Source organism: Pleurodeles waltl, chromosome 5 (assembly GCF_031143425.1).
Source record: "Pleurodeles waltl isolate 20211129_DDA chromosome 5, aPleWal1.hap1.20221129, whole genome shotgun sequence".
NCBI classification, from domain to species: Eukaryota; Metazoa; Chordata; class Amphibia; order Caudata; family Salamandridae; genus Pleurodeles; species Pleurodeles waltl.
Window position 1 is genome coordinate 364314780 of NC_090444.1, and position 25667 is coordinate 364340446.

The window sequence follows — 25667 nt, forward strand, 5'->3', positions numbered from 1 at the left end:
CTGGAAATTTGGCGTTGGTGGCTGCTTTATCTCCAGAGTAAGATGGCTCTATAACTCCCCCTCCGCGCAGGTCAATTGTGGGGGCTTTTTCTCTGATCCCTTCCCAGTCTGCAGAGGTAACAGTCAGGGCAGCCTTACCATGCTCCATCCTCCCGGTGTTGGAGACCATTGATGCTTTCGCGGCCATATCCGGCTACAAGGTGAATTGGGGAAAGAGCATGGCCTTGCCCCTGTCATGGATCACCACATGCGCCACCATCACCAGTTACTCATTCTAGTGGAAGAATTCCCACCTTAGGTATCTGGGCATTTTAGTTAACAGGGGCCTGGAGCGCATGGTGGCAGATAAACTGGACCCACTTATGGAGCAAATACGATTGGACTTCGTGAAATGGTCCACACTGAATCTCTCACACTGGGGACTGACTCACAGCGTGGTTACTCTTTCCAAATTCACTTCCCCGATAAGACCATGAAAGCCTTCATCTGGGGTTCAACAAGAACTCGTCTGACAATCTGGAAGCTTATCAATCATAGATGAGCAGGGGGACTGGGCCTGCTTTCTGTGGAGAATTACAGTTTAGCCTAAATTTGGAACAAATGGTGTATATGCAGCCCAGGGTCCAAGACTCCCTATTATGGGTTGGGATCGAACGCAGACTCCAGGAGGACTTGTTATGACTACAGACCCTCTAGCTTTCTGGCCCGCCACTACTGGGTCCTTCAACCCCATGCTGAAAGCCATTTATGCTTCCTGGATACAGGCTGGACACACATCTCCATGACAAAGCTCCCCTCTGGAACAATACTGGCATCCGCATAGGAAGGGCCATGCTAGACTGGAGCCTGTGGGGTAGAGCTGGGATCCTGACTCTTACACACCTGATCTCCGGCAGGAAACAAGTCATTTGAGATGCTACGAGGCAAATTTCTCCTGTTGCATACTCAGTTCCACTATACACAACTACGTCATTGCCTGCTGAGCAAAATGGGTCCCCAACCCTGGATAATCCATTGTTTCCATGTGCTCTCTTACTTTAATACTTGGGGTCAGTTTAAAGGCGTGATGTCCGGATTCTATTATATCCCTATTCGCCAACTCTACTCCCAGCCACAATTGGCTAGCCTCAGACCGACCTGGCCGGCTTGTCTGCAGGTGGAATATGATGAGGAGGCTTGAGCAGAACTTTTGGAGGCGCTGGAACAGGGGAGTCTGGGAGGCACGGATGAAGTTCAGTCTTTATAAGATCCTTCAGGGCTGGAACTGGACACTGGCATGGCTTCAGGTTGCAGAGTTGCTCCTTCACTCTGGCCACTAGTGATGCATTCACAAACCCTTTAATATTGTTCATATCTTACTGGATTGTTCTGCCATTCACCCCTTCTGGACAGCAGTGGGGTCTACGCTCCGGGAATTTATTGATGTGCCCTCGCCACTTCCGGACCCCCTAATTCTCCTCCATGACTTATCAGTTCTTTCCAAGCTGACTCACCATGCCCGTTGCTTTCTTGTCACTGCCATTACAGCTGCCAAGATCTGTATTCTGTGACATTAGCATTCTCCACAATTGCCGTCAAAGGAGGAATGCCTCGCAGAGATGTACAAAACTGCATCCTAAGAAAAGGTCATTTACAATTTAATGGATAAAGCAGACATGTTTCTTCTCACAGGCTTTTTCTGTCTGCAGGATGCCCCTCCCCTTAATTTGCATTGAATCTCGATTCTTCCTCATCACTGTCATTGCACACCAAGTCCCTCCCCATTTTTTCTCCCCCCTCACATTACTATACTTGGGCTTCGCCTAACTGACCTTCTCTTCCACGCTTTGTAGTTTAGTCTTCACTCCCTTCTTTTCTATCTGCCCTTCTATTTACTGTCCTCTTTCTCAAGCTTATTTTCTTCCTGCTCTCTTTCTTTTCTCCCTTTCTTATATATACTAGGATTGATTGTTATTGGTGTATCACAAGCAACATTTGTATTTCAATACGGGCTCATGCTGGACATGCATGTCACTGTATCTGCTGTTATTTTTTAGTACAAAATTTATGCCAATAAAAATAATTTCTACAAAAAAACAACTTAGACAACAGATCCCAAGAACCCAATTGAAAAAAGTAGAAAAAAATAGAATTACCATGACGAAGCATTGAGTTAGAGATTCTACACGTCCATAGCTACACAGGATATCACAATTTTTTCCTTTCAACATTCTGACATAAATGATTGATCTGTAGAATTATATGCATTAGGGTTTGTAACCAAACTATTTAAAGCTGGTTGACTTTCTGTTTCACAGTTTTCTTTCAAACTTTATTTGTGGATTCTCTGTCTGGGTCAGTTTGACAGTTAGGCTGGTTGCACCTCACACTAGACAGTGACACAAAAGGAGCTCGGTGTAGTCTGCATTTCCTCATGAGACATCTGTGCTGGGGGGGGGGGGTTGGAGGGAGTGGTCAGTCACACCTGAAAGAGCTGTGCCTGCCCTCACACAATGCAGTCTCCACCCCCCTGGTAAGATTCTGGGGCCTGGCCAAGGCAGGATTTCACATTCAAGAGATACTTTGCTTTGAAGTAGGCCTACTTCAAAGGAGGAAATTGTGTACAAGAAGGACACCCAAACCCACAGATTTTTTAAAACACTTCGGGAAACCAAGAGGAACCTCAGCCTGGGGAAGAGCTGAGGAAGAACAGCTGCCCTGCCTGTGCTTTGTGGATCTATCCTGCAGTTGCTGCTTCTGCCTGAGTAAGGGGGCAAAGACTGGACTTTGTGTGCCTTCCATCTTGTGTAGAAATCTCCAAGGGCTTGATTTAGAGCTTGCCTCCTGTTGTTTGAAGTCTCTGGGACAGCAAAGACTTCTCTCTACCAGCACCTGGAGTCTCTGGAGAGACTCCTACTCTGCCAAGTGGTGCCCATACAGTTCATGGGACCCTGAAAGGAGAATCTGGCAGCCTAAGACAAAGAAATCCAAGTACAGAACGCCGTGCGAGGAAAAGATTTACGCGACTCTGATCTGCGGCTGAAAAATCGATGCGCTGCCGGCTTCGCAGCTGAAAATCGACACTCGCCTACATCTTGACCAAAGAATCGACGCACGGAGCTGGGGAAACGACGGACAGCATCGCTGCCGGAAGTTGGTGAGATCGCAACCCGCACTGCGTGGTTTTCGGATCATTGTGCGGCTGGATTTCAGAAGCAAGCACTGCTGGGCATGTAAAAACAACACAAGACCTGCCCGGACCCGAGAGTGCTGACCGGATCGATGCATCGCTCTCCTGCAGAGAGAAGAAACGATGCGCCTGGACCCGATGAAAGAAGAAATGATGCAAGGTCTACCTTGTGAGTGAAATCGGCGCCTCCCAAGCCCTTTTTGACGCACACTCGCCCGTGTGGGGTTATTTTTGATGCACCCAATGTACATTTATACGCTAACAGTGTTAGTGTGTGTTTAAAATTACATGAAGACTCTTTTTACATTTTTTGTGATAACTTGTGTATTGTGGATATTGGTCATTTTGGTTTTGTTTTGTTTAGATAAATACTTTACGCCTAGCACTCTGAAGTTAAGCCTACTGCTTGTGCCAAGCTACCAAGGGGGTAAGCAGGGGTTAGCTGAGGTTGATTCTCTTTTACCCTGACTAGAGTGAGAGTCCTTGCTTGGACAGGGGTTTTCTGACTGCCAACCAAAGACCCCATTTCTAACAGTTGTCTAAGAGGAGGGGGTGTCACCAAGTTACTGCCATATGTAACACTTCATTACGACAAAATTAAACTCCAGTATTACAAAAAGCAGCTACAACTCCTGTTGTTCGAACATAGTAGGTATTGGGCTGTAAAAGGGACAGCGTGTAACAAGAGGTGTGCTAGTTGAACTAATATGCATATAAAAGGTATACCAATAAACCCAAGAGAATTTGATTGCTCATTTACATGTACATAACAAAGGAGGGCATCCATTGCTTGCACAGTATGTTGGGATGTCCCATTAGAATGTCAACTTATTGTTTGCCATTTCAGGCTGACATCACAGATTACATTTTGCCTTGGAAGGGCAGCTATAAAACTTTAGGACCCTACCTGCTGGACTGTTGTGCGCTCTATGGGACTTCACTATGTTGATAAAGCTGGTGACTGTGTACTTATTTATTGATAATTTATCTACTGAACAGGATTTCAAGTTTCAAGATCCCCAGGACTTACAAGATATGCATCAGAGTTTGGGTTTTGCATCAATTAATCCAAATCAGACCTGACACCACAGAGACAAATAGACTTTTGCAGGTTCAGAGTGGATTTGGGGACAGTGATGTTACATCTACCCATAAGCAAAATCATTGCTGTTAAAAAAGGAACTTTGGAAGGTTCTGAAAGCAAACAGACAAACAGCTTAGATTAAGGTCAACTGACCTTCGCTACATAGGCCGTCGCCCCAAGTACACTACATTACAGAGTACTGATGAGATTAAAAATACTTAATTTACATAGGCGACAGACATGCTCAGAGGGGGTGACATTTTCACAAGAACCTTTTCAAAGATTTAATGATGGCTGATCCAGACAGAATCCTGCGATGGCAGGGTGGTTTTGAGCTCCTCTCCAAAAAATTACTATATCATATCAAAAGTCAAGATTGGGAGCCAAATGTGGAGACTTTTCTACGGAAGGAAAGTCATCAAGTGAGAAGTTAAGATTACACTTCAATTCTCTGAAGTTACCAGCAGGTTTTTTCACTGTGAAATGTGTACCCTAGAACGGGATGAAGTGTTGAGTCCTGTTGATGTATCCGCAGTGCTTTACACCAGCTGCCTACGAGTTACAAAACTGAAATTCCTAACAAAGATAAGAAAGGATTTTTGTCACTACCTGCCTGTAAAAACCCCACAGGATCAGCCAAAGTGGTGGCAGCTTGGAATTTCCACAGCCTCAAGAATTCCAGCAACTGAGTATAAAAATAACATGTGTTCCACAAGATCATGACAGTCTGGTGACCTTGCAAGAAGGATCTTTTTGTGTTTCAGTTGAGCAAACAATATGTATTCTTCAGTTAGAGGTCAGATCTTCAGGCAGAAGAAATCTACTTCTTTCTTCAGTGTTGGAGAGGAATGCTATATTATACTTTTTTCCCCACCGCTTGAGGTCACCAACGATAGTGACCCAGGTAAGGAGATATAGTGCTGATTATGGCAACACTGTAATAGAGGTCACAGGCTTGGGTTCCAGTACTACTGAAAATCTCTTGGGACTTTCTAATCTTTGTAGCCTCAGTTTCTCTCAATTCTGATAAACTCCCAGTATGGCTCCCCCACAAGTGAAATCGATTGACATGCAACCGATAACTTGGCAAGTGCCGGGGATGCTGGCAAAAGCCTGGATCAGATGAAACCTTTTTACATTTAACATGTATGACCAGAAAGTAACAACAGTAGCTACAAGACGTATAAATCATATTGGAAACTACAAGCCAGTTGTGCTGAAAGGAATTTTGGTCCCATGGAAGCAGACACCACCAACATTTTGCATTAAATTTTGCATTACAACCCTCAATTGGCTGAAGAAGTTTTAGCTAACAATGTAGTTAATTCTTCTTTATCGACCATTTAAACAGACCATGTTCTGGGTTCTGAGAATATAGTGAGGGTACATCCAATGGGGTATAAATTGATGAAAACAACAGAACTCCTTGTCCACCCCCGGAACCCAGATATTAACAACTATAGGTTGTTCATTTTGTTCTGCATTTCCGAGAGGGATAGACAGTGAACTCGGATTTGTTCCAAAAACAAGGGTCTTCAAATTTAGCATGTTGCTTTTATCTCATTTTGTGTACCTGATCATCAGTTACTAAGGCTATGGACCTCGGTGCTGGATATTTATCCACAATGCAGTACTTACTAATTTGTGAGAAGACCCAAATGCAGCATTGCATGGTCTCTTATTCTTGTTTATCTAAGAACCCTAAATTTTGAGTATCTAATATGATGAGAAAACAAGATTTCAGATGGAAGTAATAGAGACAACTGCTGACATCCTTTAGGAAACCCTTTGCTATGGTGTCTCTCCTATTGTAGCTAGGTGGGTTCATGAATTATAATGAAAGTTAGCATTAATTGTAACTGCTTGGGTGAGTATTTTGTTGAAGGAGCTACACTGTCTAAAAGTTTTTTTTATTTGACACGAGGTAAGAAGGTATTATAAACTGTGAGGACTCTTTAGCAAAATCTACACTTTATACGTTTTGTTTTAAAATGGTGAATAATACAGCATCATTGATGACGAAGACCTTCAAACAAGCAAAATCCTTAACACTGGTCCTGGCTTAAATATAAAAATTTCTAGCTTTTGTGACAAACAGTTTTAATTCTATTAGGGGCACTGAAGCATGGATTATTCCTGTTTAAAATGAATTGCATTCTGCGCATAATATCAACAACTTAGTCTACCTGTTTTTGCATGCATTTTATAATATCAATATCAATATATGTATTATATGGATATGGACATACAACCACTGGGTAAGAGAATTTTTAATGTGATTTATGTTTATCCTTATATGTAGAGAACAACAAAACAAGCAAGAAACTCGGATGAAGACCTGAAATTAACAAGGGAGCTCCTTTTCTCCATGAATTCATACAATCTGATGAAAAGGTATAGAAGTCCTTCGTACGACCTCTGTATTTAAATAAACAACGATCGCATTAGAGAACCTACTTTTTTTAATCCTTTTATTTCTTTTTCTGTTGGTCAATTTTTAACACAAACATCAAGGATAATGTCCACAGTATTATATCTTTAATCATGATATGAATGGTTTTGGGCCTCTGCAAACTAACTATTTTTGTTTTATTGGACAATTATTTTAAGATACTTTTGTGACATTTTTAGTTATGCTTATTACATCTGTTTTCTTAACACAGAACAGTCCACCTTTCTCCAAGATCATATGACCCACTGTTTTTAAAAACAAACCAGTTCTTACTCAGTTAGTGAAAATTCAATATGGTTACTCGTGGAACGATGTCAAGACGTGCACAAAACAAAAGCAACCCCACGGCAGCGAGATACGTAGCAGTAGATCTTGCTATCAAAACAATTTACCACTTAAGCAAAATTTAAAAAAACAGAGAACCTGGGGAAATGTCCTTTGATCAAAGCATGAATAAAAGACAGAGAGACTTGAAAGAAAGTTGTTTTCAGATGGGCTCGACCAGAAATAGATGTATTCACAAAATTCCAAATGCCTATGCACTGCCTTCAGATACACAGAGCAGTACTTTCCTAAAAATGCAGTTTTATTACGATTTGGAACTTGGCAGCTCTAAACAGAGGAGACTTAAATTGATACCACTGAGCAAGTCTGATTTCAACTTCCTTTCGTGCAAGGTTGCATTTCTAATAATTATTGACTCTGAATCTCCTTAGAACTTTTAAAAAGTGTTTTGTGGACCAATCATACAGTCAAAACAGACTTACATTCTGCAGGGAGAAACATGGTGACATATAAATCTAGGCCAATTCTCATCACTCACCCCAGTAACAGTGCTCCAACTTCGAGGAGAGTCATACTGCTCTGAGACTGTGTTAGTTATATAGCCCTCGTTGACTTGGCCTCCCACTGCAGCAAGTTAAAAAGCATTTGCAATGCAATAGGTCTCACATTTTCCTGAGTTAGAGCTACTGGCATAGTAAATTCATAACTGGACTTTCCTTGCCACCTAAATTGGTCAACCCTTCCTCATCATTTTGTCTTTTCCTGCCATATGAATCCAGCGGCCCTGCATATAACTGAAGCACTTCCATTTACCTTCTTCCTATATCTTAAAACATATACAAATATCATATAAACCTTGATCAGAAATAAACTTTTGGCATTAGACTGTATGCTCAAAACACCATCACAAAAATATCATTTGGGATGCAGTGTAGAGTAAAAGGAAAGAGGGAGTCGAAAGTAAAGATGGAGAGGACAAGTGGCGTAGTAACGGTGTTATGGACCCTGGAGTAAGAGAGGAAAATGGAAGATTGCAATTTCAATAGGAAACTACAGCAGTAATTAGAGTTGAGTGAGGTCTGTAAGGCTCTGGGCCCCGGTGCTGCTGAACCTGTTGCTCCATTGATAACTAGGCCGAAGGAGAGAAAGCTGATGGGGCAGCAAAACAGAGGCAAAAGGAATACAACAGACAAAAGGAAGAAAGACGATTCGTTGCAAAGAAATAAAAGAAAGAAGGGAAAGAAAGAACGAGAAAATGAAAACACAACTAAGAAGAAACAGAGCAAACGTGTAAGACAAAAGAATAAAGAGAAGGAAGCTAGCGAAGGAAAGACAAAGAGGAAATAAATAATGAAAAAAGTGTGAAAAGAAAGAGAAAAATTAACGTTGGCGAGAAAAGAGAGATGGTGAGAGAAACAAGCAGTGAAAGAACCAGGGCATGCATGTACTGAAAATTCCCACAGAATGGGAAAACCACTGACTTTTCGGGCCAGACAAGTAACTTGTGGCTTCCACACACAGACAGGATAAACAGGGATTTATAGTAAAATGTGAGCCGACAGATAAAGATAAGAAAAACACCAGAGAAAGGAAGGAAGGAAGATCTAAAAAAAAAAAAACAAGTTAAAGGACGCATACCGAGTCAAAGGAAAGAGCAAATACAAAAGACAAATGAATAAAGGGAAGAGAAAAAAACTGTGAAAGAATGAACGCCCGATGAGGAAAAAAAGACAGGAACCAAACAAGGAAAATAATAATCAAGTTATTGCGAGCTTGAAAGAGGAGGTAGCAAGAGGAAGAGGGAAATAAAAAAAAGGGAGAGGAGTAGAGATAAACAGTTGAAAAAAAGAGCGAAACTTAACATGTGGATTTTAAGAGCTAGAAAGAGAAAAGTGGGTGATAAAGAAAACATTGAGAGTAAACAGGGCAAAGGAAAAACCAGAGTGAGATAGGTGAAACAGAGCCTCCCAAATAAAGATGGCAGCTAAGAATAGATTTAATTTGCTCCCCCATGTTCTCAAACAGAAGTCAGAGTGTGTAACAGCAGGGGGCGCTGCAGAACAGCAGGAGGTGCATCAGCAGAGTTGTATGATTGGGGTGCTTAAGATCAGGATTGGGGGTACAGACAGAGCTGTGTCCCGGCCCAGTGCTGGAATAACAGAAAGGCAGCGGGTCAGGAATGAGAAACAGAGCGCCCTGTAATTCCTGGTTTTGGAATAATTGGGTGCTGCAGGTTAGGGTTCAGGTGCACTGACTGAATTGTATGTGGGCTGCAGTACAGGAATAGTAACAGGCACACAAGGTTAGAAGTGAGGTATTTTAATGGAGCTATGTATGGAACCTAGTACTGGCATGCCAGTGTTGCTGAGTGTTAGCCTGGAGGTGCCCGGGTGAAGCTGTGAGTGGGGCCCAGCATGAGAGTGGCATTGCCTCTGAACCACAGAAAAGTGTGTGTATGGAGCTGCCCCTGAGGTCCCAGTCTTGGAACAGAAGTGTGTTCCTACTATAAGACCTGAGGGGTGGGATTCTGGCACTGGCACACCTGAGGGCCTGGAGTGTGTGAACTGAGGTGCACTGATGGAGCTGCGCACAAGGCCCAGTACTGAAACAGCAGTGTGTGGGGTTCTGGCACTGGCACAGCTGAGGGCCTGGAATGTGTGAACAGAGGTGCACTAATGGAGCTGTGCGAGATGGATCCTCCATCCTTGCTCTCAGCACCGGGTACCACAGGCAAGCACACTCGGTAAAGAAAATCCAAGCCAAAGAAGGACAGGAGCCAGGCACCTGAGAGAGGGCGCAGAGAGCCCACAAAGACCAAATGTGACCAAGATAACAGCCTGATTGATAGCCTTGTTTACAGCTAAGCTAAACTCAGTGCAAGAATGCTCTGGAAATGAAAAGGGAGGTTTCCCTGGACAGGAGCAGGAAACAACGTAAAAACAAAGTCTCCTACAGATCAGAATAGGGCAAAGCATAACTATACAGTAGTTGGTCCCTGCTCCCACACAGAAGGAGGAGGGACAAAGAGGCATGACTGACCACTAGCAAGCAAGGATTTTTAAATGACACAAACTAACAAATCTAACAGCTGGAATCCCGCTGAAGAAGTATACTTAAAAGTATACAAGAGATCGTACGCTTACGCTTGATCTAAAAATGGATTACAGGCATGCAAGTAGAAGTATAATTTCTGGCTGGTCTCACTATTCCGCCATGGCCCGGTCTTCCATCAAAATTCATATTTTTTTCCTGTAACAAATCTAAAAAAATTAATTCATTTTTCCTTCCACACCAGTGGTCCATTCCATTTGTCCAGTTGAAGGCAATGACAACTAACAGAAATTCTACTCTGTTCTTTAAAACCGTTCACCAATCAAGCAGTACCTTAGGGATGATGCTTGAAATTACTTTTCATAATACACCCATCACCAACTACAGGCATACTCACTTTTTGTTCTTTGCGTTCTGCAGCCATGTGACATTTTTCAAGTCCCCAGGCTCTCATAAAATCTCTCAGATAGCCAAACAGCGTCACCACTCCAAATCCCATGTAGGTAAAAACAGCAATGTACATCGGAGCTTGTTCGAAGCTTTCGTTAAATGGCTTATTGTAGATGCTTCTGTTTGCTGTTCCATTTGGTATTCCATTGGCTGTTCCATTTTGCTGACAAAACAAAAAATGTTCGAGTAAGTATTCAGCTGCAACACAGTTGAGCATTATTACTTCCAAATATATCTTTGATATAACAGGAACGAAGGATAGGTGTGAAAACGGTATTATAAACGTGAGGGGACCTAAGGGTGGTGTGGGGGTCTGCAGGCGGAAAAAAATATTTTGCCTCCTGGGACACACATGCTTAGAACGAGGATTCTCAAACGAAATGGGGCAAGCATCAGAAAGAGGCAGAAATGAACAAACCAGAAATCACAGAAGGTGAGGAAAGGACAAACGAGTAGTTGCAGAAAAGGAGGAATTCATACACAAGGAGTCACATGGATAACCAGAAACAAACAAAACAACAAACAAAATAATGAAATAGCATACAAATATGATTTTAATTCGCCGTAATTTGTAATATATTTTTTATTGATTACAGTACAAACCAAAAAAAGGCACTTCTCAAGCTTGAAGAACAATATGACAATAGTATATATCTGCATTCCGGATACCAGTTACAGCATAAATGTGCATGACGAACGTACAACATAAACATACATAAAAACAAACAGTGGAGTCATCAGACGTTGGAAGAATCTCGCCCCTTACAGGGAGATTATTAAGTAGGCTGTCCGCTAAGGACCCAAATGTGGTATTCTCACACTGACATAATGCAGCAATCATAGATATATCAGCACAGCTTGTGATGATGTGCAGAGGTTCATAATTCACAACCCGGGAATGTGTCCCCAGGATCTGGCACAGGTACTGATATGCTAGTGTCGACAGGCGCATGCGTGCGGGTTGCAGTTTCAGGCCCCTAAAACAGGGATTCCCAACCTGTGGACCAGGAACCCCTGGAGGTCCGCGAAGCCTCCTCAGGGGGTCTGTGACTGCTTAGAAAATTAAATAATATTAAAAGATTTTCAGCTTTCAGTAATGTCTCAGTTGGGAGTCCCTAGATTCCAATAATGATTCAGTGGGGGTCCCCGGGTTCCAGTATTGATAAAGTGGGAATCCACATTAGTCAAAAGGTTGGGAACCACTGCCCTAAGAGTTTTTTTCCCTCCCTGATCCGGGGGAAAGGAACTCTATATGATGAATGCAGTACAGCCTGCCATGGTCCCCAAAGCAGTGTCTGGCCTCCCCCTCCCGCTTTATTGTTCCTGATCAAGTGTGCTGTAGGTGAAAGCAGTTGAGGTCTAATTGTCAATCAGGGCGGGCGGTTATTTTTTTGCTTCCAAATTCCTAATGTAGGCCTCCAACATCCTCCATGTGCGGACCCCTCCTATGTACCAGCGCCACTGCATCAGATTCAGGTCATGTGCCCATTTCAATAACGTAGCTATCCAGCACTTAACATGGCATTCATCTGGTGGGTCTCCAGGCGCGGGCGGGTTCCAGAGTCCGATAACCAAGTGTATAGCGGGATCACCCCAAGGGTCTTACAAATGGCGGTCCTTTCAAGACTGACGTTACCCCCAGGCATCGCATCGGCCACTGCAAATACGCAACTGCATAGTATAAATCGTAGTTTGGGGGACCTAGGCCACCCCCAGTCAGTGGCCACTATAATATGGAGACTGTCACCTGCTTAAGAACTAAAGAAGGCAAGGTAGTATTCATATTTGTTTTTATTTTATTTTTTACTTTTATTTATTAAATATAAATTGCCACTCGTCTCACTGGAGACAGCGGGAAGAAACCGCCAGAAGGGCAGGGACTTACGGATCGCGCCCAGTGCCTTCTCCACATTGCCCTACTTAAGGTCTCCATCAGCATGGTGAACTGCTCTCTTTAAGGTCTTCATCAGCATGGTGGACGTGGATATCCAAGTACTTAAAGGAGTTGTAGCACCATTCGAGTGAAAACCTTGGTAAGGCCTCCCTATTAGGCTCCAGGATCAAGGACAGGGTAAACAGACATGACTTGGTCCAATTCACCTTAAGGCCCGATATCATTTCAAATTCCTCCAGCAGTATCATCAGTGCAGGAAGCGACGCGGCTGCATCACTAAGATAGACCAGGGCATCGTCCCCATACAGCGAGACAATATGATGCTCACCATGTGCCATTAACCCCATTTCCGCACCTTTAGATACAGTCTACAAGCCAGCAGCTCTAAGGTCACGGCAAAAATCGATTGAGATAGGGGGCACCCTTGCCTCGCATCTCTGTGAATAGTAAAGCAGGCAGATATTAACTGGCCTGTCAGGAAACAAGCAGTTGGGTTCCTGTATAGGGCATGAATCCACCCAAAATATCCTGGACCCATACCCATGTTTTCCAGCATGGTCAACAGGGCATAGTCAACATGTACCCCCAGCCCAAGTTATAGAATACGTTTTCAATATCACACAGTACCGCAACTTGGTTCTGAGCCTAGAGGGGGTAGCCTTCATCAATTGTAGCAAATGACAAAGGTGCCACATTCAGGTATAAATCCGGCTGGCTGCCATGTACAAGGATGTTGACTAAAGGAACAAGCATGTTCGTCAGCACCTTCCCCATTATCTTGTAGATCAGGTTGAGAAGAGACAACGGACCGTATGATCGGACATTCAAATGGTCCCGACCCAGCTTGGGCAGGACCACAATTGGAGCAAGTCTTGGAGCTGGCCCAGGGTCCTTTCTTTGTTAAACATCTTTAAGAGCCACTGGGAGAGGTGCGCACTGAACGAGGCATAGTATTTGATCGGTAGACCGTCAGTTCCCAGTGTTTTATTCCAGGGAGTCTGAGCAATGGCCTCCCATATTTCTTCTAGTTGGAGGGGTGCCTTTATAGCAGTACAATGTAACAGAGTCAGCGGGAGAACATGGAGGAATCCCTCCGTTCGATCAAAGGGGAGTGTATCATCGGCTGAATACAAAGTCTGATAGAACTCGGTGAATGGAGTACTGATGGCCACCTGTGTGTTGACTACTGTGCCACTGCTCAACCTAATGAGGCTTACCGGTGGCCGTTGTTGGTTCATTCTCACCAACCAAGCTATTAGCCTACCCGATCAGTCCCCCTTGGCATGGAGGAGAGCAAGTCTTTGCTTAGTCATGTCTCGGTCTCCCTATGCTTCGCCCGCAGGAGTTGAAGCTGTTTTACATCGGCGGATTGCCTAGCCACCTCAGTTTCTAGGAGTCGCATCTCATACTCGAGAGTTAGTTACTCATCTTTCAGGACATGGCAGACCCCCCATATTGTCTCAATACAGTGCTCTAGCACGACCACTTTATTGGCATCCAATTCCAATACCCTGGAGCGGTGGTGTCCTTGTTGATGTCAAAGTATTGCGCAATACATGTCCAGAGTGTTTCTCTGAACAAGGGATCAGTCAGTGCTTCAGTCTGAAGCTTCCAAGTCGGTATATTAGGGCCACGTCTCCACAAGCGGTGCATCAATAGTAATGGGCTGTGATCAGACAAGGCACACATCAAATATTCCGTATTGACAATCTGCATGCTCAGTGGTTCGCTGCATAGAAAAAGATCTAGTCTAATGTGTATCCCATGGACTGGGGAGTAGAATGAAAATTCAGTGTCATGGAGTGTCACAAGCGCCAAGTATCATACACTCGTGTGTGAGCCATCCAATATCGAAAATGGTGTGATGTGATGCAAGGAGCGACATTAAGAGGCGGGATAGACTGGTCCAGATCAACATCCGGCATCACAATTAAAGTTGTCACCCCACATACTCTGGATATGAGAGTCCCTGAATAGTGCTGGTTTAAGTGTACCAAAAAATGCCATCTGGTTAGTGTTGGGGGCATAGGTGCATCAAATAGCGACCCCTGCTATCAACTCCATGTGTATCGGCTACAAAGTGGACTCCTGGGGCTATCCAGATCAATACATATGCCGATGCTGTTGTGCCATACATGTGTCCCTTCCATTGCATAAAGTTTGCGTACCCCGTCTGTTCAAACATGTCCCTTGTAGAAAAGCGATATGGGAGTGATGGCACTTGAGATATGTGTGTGCACTCAATATTGTCAATATTGTTTAGGGGGGTACATATGCCCCGTACATTCTTTGTCAACAAATTATATTGTGGGATAGAGTTGTGTATTGGTTTGGCAAAGTTACAGTGACAGTGTTCAGTAGGTCAGGAGACAACCCCATGTCAGCGCAATGTGTGGATTTGTTTGCGCGCCCTAAGTGTGATGAGTGTCTTGAGCCCATCTAGGTTATAGCTCAATAGTAAATGCATGAGACTTCACATACGGAACAGAAAACTACTAAAACCTACAGCCCCAACCCGCCACAGCTCAGAAAGACCCTGTGCCCCTGGCCAAAACTAGACATTCAGATTACTACAAACACAAGAAATAAATGTAAAATAAACCATGTCCTGTTGAGAAACCACGTGGGGTGTGGTAGATCCAGTGTCACAGCTCTCCAGTTAGGGGGTGGGTGGACGTGGTACGGATGGCAGGGCATCTGGTCCAGTCCAGCCACGATCACAGAAGATCTCAGCCTGAAATGCAGAAGCAGGCCCAACCAAGTGCTTCCTGTGACAGACACTGTCAGTGTTCATCTGCCAATCTCTGAGTTCGTTCCGGGCCCTGAATAGTCCCCGCAGTCGAGGACCCAGAGTCTCCAGTGTCCAAGCCAACATCCGAGGCTTGGTTCAATTGTAGTGCATCATAGGGATTCTTACCATAGTATTGCACCTCTGCCACCGCCTGTGCCCACTCCACAGCCACCTCTTTTGAGTGGGACCCCATTAACCCCCTCTCCGCCTACTGCTTCGGGGTCGAGGTGGCAGCCATTCTCCTACTGTTTGTTCATCACTAAGAGTAGTCAGAAGCCCCTTCGCCTGGAGCCACATCCATATTTCTTCAGAGGACGAGAAAAGGTGGGAGGTCTCACTATCCATCACTTTAAGTTTTGCAGGATACAGTAGGGCATTATTTGAGTTTCAGCTCCCAGAGGCATTGTTTGATGGCAGCGTAGGAGTTGGGGAGCTGCTGGATCTCCATTGTGAATTCTGGGTAAGCAGTGATGGTGCTACCATCAGGGGCCATTCATCCTGAACAAATGTAAAATCAGTTCTCTAGCTCTAACGTTAAGAAGGTAAGCAATAACAGGTTTCGACCGAGCTCCTAGAGATGGACGCCATCCCTGTATTCAATGTGCTCGTTCCACAAAGAATAATTTTGGAACCTTGCCCCTCAGTACAGAAGACATCAGCCACATCTCTAGGAAAAGTTCCATGCTTGGACCTGCAGACTGTTCGGGGAAACCCAGGCAGTAGGCACTGTTGCATCTCGAGCGGCCCTCTGTGTCCTCTGCTTGGTTGTGGAGGGAATCTACCTCTGTTTTCATGTTTTTCAGTGGAGTGTGGAGATCAAGCATTGTGAAGGTTCAAAAGTTGTTCACTCCCGCCCAATTGGTGGTTGTGTAGAAGGAGCCGCACATTAAATTCTGGGCATCTCAGGCCCAGGTGCCACTAGGTAATTAGAGCACGTCCGATCCCACTGCCATCTCGGCCACACCCATCCCCCCATTCACTGTAATAAATAAAAATCCATAATAGAAATCTGGTCTGCAGTGCCACAAAAAGAAAAATTAAAAAAAATCGATAGGCTGGATGCGGCACCGCAATTATTACCACTATCTGAGAGTTCAATAGGATACCAGTAATTTCTGTTTAGCGGAGTCTTTCAACAAATGAGACCAGTTCAGCACTTGACTGAAGCGCCCAGACATTTTATAGCGAATTTGAAAAGTTGGTGCATAGTTAGCCCGATACAAGTTTATACCTACAGAAGAGCTACTTCTAAGAATAATTGTAGGAATGGCACAACACGTGTGAGATTGCACTATACCTTTGCTTTTCATTTCTGTTTTCAAATTTCCCTTTGATGTTTTACCTAGTCCTGATGCAATTGTTTCGCTATCAAATTACAAAATGATTTTGCCTTTTAACATATAAATTTTGAGTAAACTGCTGGAAGATAAAAAGTACCAAACCAATGTAAACACAAAATAAGACAATACAAAAGAAAATGCATTAGGCATAGTAGGAATTCCTACGCACAAAACATATGCGGAGATGACTACAGCAAGCATAAATAAAGCATAAAAACCCTATTATGTAAATGTTTTTTGCTCACCTGAATTGAAACTAGATTGCTCCGCTTAAGCAGAAATCCCACTGTAAACTCCAAACAACGACGAATACACGTGGATTAAATAACAAAAACTATTATTTTATTTGAATTAACAGATTATAAATAAAAGCCAAATCTTAAAAGGGCTTGCGTTTATGCAGTTTGTGAAAACACAACTCACTTCCAGAGAGTATATGTATGTAAATCTAAAGTCTAGTCATGTAAAAACAGTACATGTGGCATAGCCCAGTACATATAAAGAGCAGCCGTGGAGGTACGGACCATGTGTTTGGTTTGTAATCTCATTCATAAAGGCGAGAGGTTGAGTTAGAGGAGCACTAAATCTTACCCCACCAGAGTCGACACAACAATCCTATTACTTCTAACGAATATAAGTTGCCACTGAATCAATGCAAAACGTCCTTGATGTCAACACCGACCAAGACTCTTCCTCGGACTCCCAATACTTAAGGTGTGCGCCCCGTGCACGCCCCACATTTATCATCAAAACTACAACATGTGCCATTATGAAGGATGGATTCACAAACAACGGTTAGGGCAGCATTAGAAAGAAAGGAACGGCCTACTCTGTAACCTTAACCTCTTCCACACCAAGAGCAAAACTAATTCCCCGAGATCACTTCCATACAGATCACAAGTCACATGCAGGCATCCTTCTTGGTTGTGAGTTTCAGTGGGGCTCGAAATGTTTACAGTAGTCGTCAAAATTGGTGAACTGAAAACGTATCTGTCGAAATAGATTATCCAAAATCACAAGGTTTGGACGATCAAGAGAGGAAGGGATAATAACGAATACCTTCTGCTTCCACAGTGAACAGCAGTCTCTCTCCCACAGGTGGTGCACAGCACAAGCACAGCACAAGCACAGCACAAACCTTGAGCCTTCTCTCAAAGCCATGTCAGAGCTACGATGAAATACCAGTGAGTACTTCCCTCACTCAGGCCTGGAGCGTGATGTATGGTGAGAGATCCAGAACGGCCTGGCAGTGTCTTATAATACTGAATTCCTTACTTCCTTAGCCCTGCAATGCGCTCTCTCTCTCTCTCTATTGAGACACTGTACCTTATGTCCAATCTGAGGCTCCACCTCACACTGCTATTATATTTTCAATTCTTAGCCCAGTACATAACTAGTTCTCTTATTTTAGACTTGTTCACATACAGCGCAAGCTCAAAAACTTCAATGCAGGTCCAGACAAGTTACTGAATTTTACCTGGCGCATTAGTACCATTTTCTGGACCCCACATACTTGTCCAGTCTGGGGGCCCATCCCACAATGTTCTGAGGTTTATCACCATCTCACTAGCTGGCAGGTTCAAGAGCTATAAGTGCCAAGCATAATTTTCCCTGATTGCATGCAGTGGCTCTCTTTCCATATCAAGTTCAGTACAACGTGCAGCAGCCCAGGACTTCGGGGGAGTTAAAGTTAGGCAGACCTACAATAAAACAATTATGTGCAATGTAATGGGTCTCACGTTTTTTCGATTTAGAGCTATTAGCGTTGTAAATTCCTAACTGGACTTTTCTTGCTACATAAATCGAAAATGAAGAGTAAAACAGTTGACAGAAGCAAGCAGATTCAAAGCACCACCGTCGCCATAAGCATGAGAGTTACTGGCTCCCTGCGTAAATCGTGGCTGGGATGAAAAGCAAACCGAAACTGGTGGAGGGGTCATCACACGCTGTAACAGGAGTAGGCGTGACGTAGTGTGATGGCCAACAAAAATTTTCACTTATTTAAAAAGCCTGGGGAGGGAAATCAGTACACAAAGGAGGGACATTTCACAAAATGCACCAATAAAAATTAAGCATTTAAGACACGCACAAAAAAGAATGATTAGCAAGAGTTCGCGTGGTTAAAAGCCCACAGAGAGATTACAACAGGCCAGAGTGCTTGTGCAGTGCACTCGACCCTAAAAAATATGAGGTTGCCACCAGTGAACAAGCTTAAAATGAGTAAGTGGGTAATAACTAAAAGCTCAAACACAATAGATTTCATCAAGTTAAGATGAGAAGAGTTTGAAATGCTCGTTTCTGGAACTTTTCTAAATCTTTTAATTTCACACAAACAAAAGACTTTATCAAGGACACATTTTGTTGTTTGTAAATGTGCTAAACTGCCATCAATGAACATGACATTAAAATGTGAAGGCACTTTTTATAAGGCCTGTAATGCTTTAAAAATGTTCAAGATGATTCATGCTCTTGGCTGTTCGCTGGTTAGACTGTAACTCTAAACAGTCTAAACCTCGTGAATGATTTACTTAGGTAATAACCACACAACTGTGTGTTGTAAGTGAAACTGATCAACTTCCTGAACAGAGCACGAACGACAAAGGGAGCTTCTTGGGCGTCAAAATGTTGGTCTGTAGTCATCACGGTGTGTCTACAGTTTGCAGCTTTGGAATACACGGTTAAACAGTACACGGTTTAACAAAGTATATTTGAATCAGTGTAGTGTTTTGATTAGCATTTCCGCCCATTTTTATGTATGAACTGGGCCTGAGATTCACACAGCCAAGCACTAAAATCAATACACCGCGGGGAACGTCCATAACCCTTACAGATCCAGGCGGGTTAATTTGAATGTATAATTTATGAAATTCAAAAACACTAAAGTAATGCAAACGTCAGCTACACGGACTGAGGAGCAGTTTATACGGTAAAGTGCAGATTTATAAAGTGACTAGATCCAAGATTCTTGCAGTAATCTTCCCAGCCAGCCCACTCGGGTCATGGGGAGGTTAACTGCCCTGAAGCTGCCGATTCAAACCTAGACCTGCCGATTATAAACTTCCTTATTCAAGGAGCGGTACTGCTCAGATTTACCACAAAATACTGGTTCTCATCCACGACGGTAGGTAATTTTCTCCTCGGCCCAGTGGGGATCTTGGCCATAGTGTCTCCCTGAAAGAGAGGCTCCCGGTTTTAGTCAAACTGTGATGTCACCCTGGACTTCCTGCAATGACAATGCCCCTAGTGGCAGGACGAGGAACTGTAGCTGGGCAGCACACTGCCGCCTAGAGGCGACTGGATCCCAACACACAAGGGCAGAGTAGGGAGCGCCCAGGTAAATATTTCCACACAAAAAGTATTGGAATGTTATACACAGCAAAAATAATTTCACATCCTCTGGTCGAGCGATGCAGGTAAGTGTTTTGGTCGATTAAGGACACATTATACAAAAGGTTCATAAACGTGAGTGACGTCGATCGCGTCGCGCACGACTAAGAACCCTGCGTCGGCTGTGCATTGTGACCTGTGTTTATGCGGTGATAGCACTGACAGGATCAGCTGGCCCGGTCTAGGCTGAATACCACAGCCGCGCCTGACAGATGGCAATGCACTGTGCACACGCGGCTCTGTAGTCCCACAACACCGGCACTTGCCGCCTCATTTCACAGTGACACACCCATCTGCACTGCCCATCACTGCCACACTAACCTGAGAAGTTGAAAAACACAACGTCACGTTGCCCTGTTCACGGAGTGACATGTTCAGCCAGCCGTGCACGTTAATCAACAAAGTGTACGCTGGGATGTGTATGAACTAAAATCAAACTAAGAGCCGCAGAATAACTCGAGCTTCTAAAAAAGAAAAAAAAAGACCAGAGCAGCGTTGGACTGCAGTCTGGCCGCACAGCTGACATACCTGCATGCTGAAAAATCCGGTTCAATGCAGACAGAACAGCACACAAACTCGTGTTGTTATTATACAAAGCATCTGATTACAGATGGCAAACATTTGCTTTCATGAACAACTGACTGCTGTAAAGCCTCGCTGGGTGACGGCGTATTCCACAGCCAGCAAAGTGCGCACAGTTCTTTAACGCGAGGGGTTCCCCCAACTAAGATCTACCCCTCCTAAATACTGAGAAAGCGAAAGGTCAATGGGTGTGTGTCTCGAGTAAGGCCGCTCTAGTCTCCCTGCTCTTTGGGCCCCGCCAGAGCTGCTGGGACCAACCTGGAGATCTATACACAATTCGACTCCTACCCGGCGATTCTCTGTTCAGGACCCAAGATAAAGTAATGCTTCGACGCTTAAAATCTTAACTCGATAAACGTAAAACCTGTTACACTTCGTCCTTCCGTCGCTCGCGTTTGGCTGAAGTAACAGTATGGGTTTTTTTTTCCAGCGCTTTAGTGCTGCAGCAATAAAACTCTTGGGATATGAAGCAATTCACCGGAATTCAGTTTTAGAACAGGGCGCAGCACTTGATAGGCGTGTCATGATAAACAATATCTTCACCCAGGAGCCTAACATGCGTGAAAAGAGCTCCATTTATTGAAAATAACATACACATTGAGTACTCGAATACCTTCGTTGAAAGGATTACATTTTTCCACATTCTCTGAGATGTGACGAACGAACGCTGGTATCTCTCTCAAGGTTAACGGTAGTGTTTCACTATCACTTGATAAAAGGGATTTATATTGTATTGTATTGTAATCGTATTTATATAGCGCTTACTACCCCTGACGAGGCGTCAAAGCGCTTTTCGATGAGTAGCACGCTACTCTGGAACCCAACAAGAATTAGTGATGGATTAGTATCATTAAATAATGAGTACAGTTTTAGTATTATTATGAGTTAATTTGAGCCGCGGATATGAGAGTTTGTTAGTTAGATTGACTGGAGTAATGGAGGGGTGGAGGAGGAAAGAAATCAAGAAATGTTAATTGGGAGTATATCCTTCATTTACTCAACCCAAAGGCTTGGGATGAATAAGGGGGGTGGAGGGGGAAGAGTATGTGGAAGGGTTAGGGAGAGCATAGTAGCAGGGTGAGATAAATGCAGGAGGATATATGGCGGCCGCTGCGAGACCGTGCAAGCCCGTCTGCGCCCGTCCGCGCCTGGACCGCGCCCAGTGCCACGACCACGGGCCCCCGCAACCCCTACCTCCCACGCCTGACCTACGACACCGCCGCCCTGACCAAACTCAACCCCGGCAGAGCGCCGGGCTGCTGCCGCACCACCCCGAGACGCACCCACGGTCCTTTTACCTGCCGCAACTGCCGATTCACCTGCCTACGGACCCCCAACGCACCCCACAAGAACAACACCCCCAGACACAACCTCAAATGCATTCTGATCAACACGCGATCCGTCCACAGACACGCCATCGAGCTGTGGAACCTCATCGACTCAACAGCCCCGGACATCTCCTTCCTCACTGAGACCTGGATGAACCCCTCCTCGGCACCCGACATCGCCATAGCCATCCCTGACGGATACAAAATCATCAGGAAAGACCGCACCAACCGCACCGGAGGCGGCATCGCCATCGTCCACAAGAGCTCCATCCGCATCACAACCAACGCCGACCACACACTCTCCGACGCTGAACACCTCCACTTCCAAATCCACAGCGACCCCAAAACCACCCTCAGAGGAACCCTCATCTACAGACCCCCCGGACCACGCACCAAATTCAGCGAAGCCATCGCAGACTTCGTCAGCACACTCGCCCTCCCCTCCGCCGACTACATCCTCTTAGGAGACCTCAACTTCCACCTGGAGAACTACAACGACAACAACACCACCACCACCCTACTGGACAACCTCTCCAACCTCGGACTCAAACAACTGGTCAACACCCCCACCCACTACGCCGGACACACGTTCGACCCCATCTTCTCCTCCAGCAAACACATCTCCTTCAACCACACCACCAAACTCTGCTGGACGGACCACAGCTGCGTCCACTTCAGCTACAGGAAAACCACAACCCACCACCATGCTCAACAACCACAGAGAAGACAATGGAACCGAATCACCGCTGACCAACTCACATCAGCTCTCTCCCAGAACCCGCCCACCAGCAACTCAGACCCCAACGAAGCAGCCAACAACCTCACGAACTGGATCTTCGACTGCGCTAACATCCTGGCTCCCCTGAAGACCCGAGCGAACGGAGCCAACCACAAAAGAAGCTCCTGGTTTAACTCCACCCTCAAGGACTCCAAAAAACAATGCCGCACCTTCGAGAAAACCTGGCGCCTCGACCAGACCGACAAGAACATGTCAGCCCTCAAAAACGCCACCCGGAAACACCACCAACTCCTCCGAGCCGCAAGAAAATCATCCTTCAAAGACAGACTTGACAACAACTCCCACAACAGCAAAGAACTTTTCGGCATCGTCAGAGAACTCTCCAACCCCGACGCCGAAAACAACACCATCACCCCCTCATAAGACCTCTGCGACTCCCTCGCAGCCTTCTTCCACCACAAAATCACCGACATCTACAACAGCTTCACCACAACAAACGCGAACCCACCACCAGAACCCACCCCCCACATCACTACCATCCACGCCTGGAACCCAATCACCACCGAGGAAACCACCCACACGATGAACTCCATCCACTCAGGATCACCCGCCGACCCATGCCCCCACCACATCTTCAACAAAGCCGACAACATCATCGCCCCCCATCTCCGAGACGTCATCAACACATCCTTCACCACCGCCACCTTCCCCGAGAGCTGGAAACACGCCGAACTCAACGCCCTCCTCAAGAAGCCGACAGCAGACCCCACAGACCTCAAGAACTTCCGACCCATCTCTCGCCTCCCGTTCCCAGCAAAGGTTATCGAGAAAACCGTCAACACTCAACTGACAACCTTCCTCGAAACCAACGAATCACTCGACCCCTCGCAGTTCGGTTTCAGGGCCAACCACAGCACCGAGACCGCCCTCATCGCAGCCACGGACAACATCAGTTCCTTGACCGACAAGGGAGAGACCGTGGCCCTCATACTCCTTGAGCTCTCCGCAGCCTTCGACACGGTATGCCCCGCACCCTGATACAGCGCCTCAACAACGCCGGCATCCGAGGCAAGGCCTTGGACTGGATCATCTCGTTCATCACCGGAAGAACTCAGAGAGTCCGCCTCCCCCCCTTCAGATCAACAGCTACCAAGGTCATCTGCGGCATCCCACAAGGATCCTCCCTCAGCCCCACCCTCTTCAACATCTACATGACGCCCCTGGCAAACATCGCACACAAACACGGACTCAACCTCATCTCCTACGCAGACGACACTCAACTCATCCTCTCCCTCACCAACGACCCTTCCTCTGCTAGAACCAGACTACACAAAGGAATGAAGGAAGTAGCGGACTGGATGACGGACAGCCGGCTTAAACTCAACACCGACAAGACAGAAGTCCTCATCCTAGGCCCTACTCCCACCGCATGGGACGACTCCTGGTGGCCCCCCGCCCTAGGCAGCACTCCCCAACCCACCGACCACGCCCGCAACCTGGGCTTCATCCTGGACTCCTCCCTCTCCATGACCAGACAAGTCAACGCGGTCACATCGGCATGCTTCAACACCCTTCGCATGCTCCGCAAGATCTTCCGCTGGATCCCCACCGACACAAGGAAGACCGTCACCCACGCCCTCGTCACCAGCCGCCTGGACTACGGCAACACCCTCTACGCCGGCACCACGATCAAACTACAGAAGAAACTCCAACGAATCCAGAACGCCGCTGCACGCCTCATCCTGGACGTCCCGAGCCACCACCACATCTCCGGACACCTGAAAAAGCTTCACTGGCTCCCAGTCAGCAAGAGGATCACGTTCAGACTCCTCACCCACGCACACAAAGCCCTTCACAACCAAGGACCCAGACTCATCAACCACCGCGTCTCCTTCTACGTACCCACCCGCACCCTGCGATCGACCGGACAAGCCCTGGCAGCCATCCCCCGCATCCGCAAAGCCACCGCCAGAGGCAAATCTTTTTCTTACCTCGCAGCGAAGACCTGGAACTCTCTCCCCAGCCATCTCCGCTCAACACAGGACCACCTCTCCTTCAGAAGGCAGCTCAAGACCTGGTTGTTCGAGAATTAACCCCCTTCCCCCCAGCGCCTTGAGACCCTTCGGGTGAGTAGCGCGCTTTATAAATGCCAATGATTGATAGGGTTGTGTGGGAGGTCACAGTAGTAGAGTGAGGTTTGGTGAGTTAGATGTGGAAGCGGAGGGAAGAGCTTAGGCAGAGATATTTAGGAGATGAAAGTGGTAGAAGGGATTTGGGATGAGTCAGAGTGAGAATGGAGGATAGTTTGATAGAGACATGACATAAGAGTGATAAGTAGATAAGTGTGAGAAGATGAGAGCAGGAATTCATAGATATCAAGTATAACAACCCACCCAGGAGCCATGCAATGATCTACGAACATGCCAAGCACAGAAACAACATATACACATACATACATACATATATATGGAGAATGTCACTTACCCACTGTACATCTGTTCATGGCATGAGACGCTGCAGATTCACATGCTGTGCATATCCCGCAATCTAGTGTTGGGCTCGGAGTGTTACAAGTTGTTTTTCTTCGAAGAAGTCTTTTCGAGTCACAAGATCGAGGGACTCCTCCCCTTTCGGCTCCATTGCGCATGGGCGCACTGTACATCTGTTCATGGCATGAGACGCTGCAGATTCACATGCTGTGCATATCCCGCAATCTAGTGTTGGGCTCGGAGTGTTACAAGTTGTTTTTCTTCGAAGAAGTCTTTTCGAGTCACAAGATCGAGGGACTCCTCCCCTTTCGGCTCCATTGCGCATGGGCGTCGACTCCATCTTAGATTGTTTTCCCCGCAGAGGGTGAGGTAGGAGTTGTGTATTATAGTAATAGTGCCCATGCAATGGAGTAAATATGTATGTACATAATGTGGTTAAAGCGATATATTTACAAATTTACAAATGTTCAAGATCAACTTCAAACGGCTACAGGCTTCCGGGGAGGCAGGTGGGCGCATGTGAATCTGCAGCGTCTCATGCCACGAACAGATGTACACTGGGTAAGTGACATTTTCCGTTCGATGGCATGTGTAGCTGCAGATACACATGCTTTGCACAGACTAGT

General features: G+C 45.6%; 1 protein-coding gene across 1 annotated transcript in view; it reads right to left on the reverse strand.

The window, feature by feature from the left end:
* Window positions 1–25667, reverse strand: part of SPTLC3 (serine palmitoyltransferase long chain base subunit 3) — a 437878-nt gene that overhangs the window by 306228 nt on the left and 105983 nt on the right. Inside the window, exon 2 of the mRNA XM_069234110.1 lies at window positions 10439–10654. Coding sequence (XP_069090211.1) covers window positions 10439–10654 — 216 coding nt within the window. The remainder of the gene's footprint in view (window positions 1–10438; window positions 10655–25667) is intronic.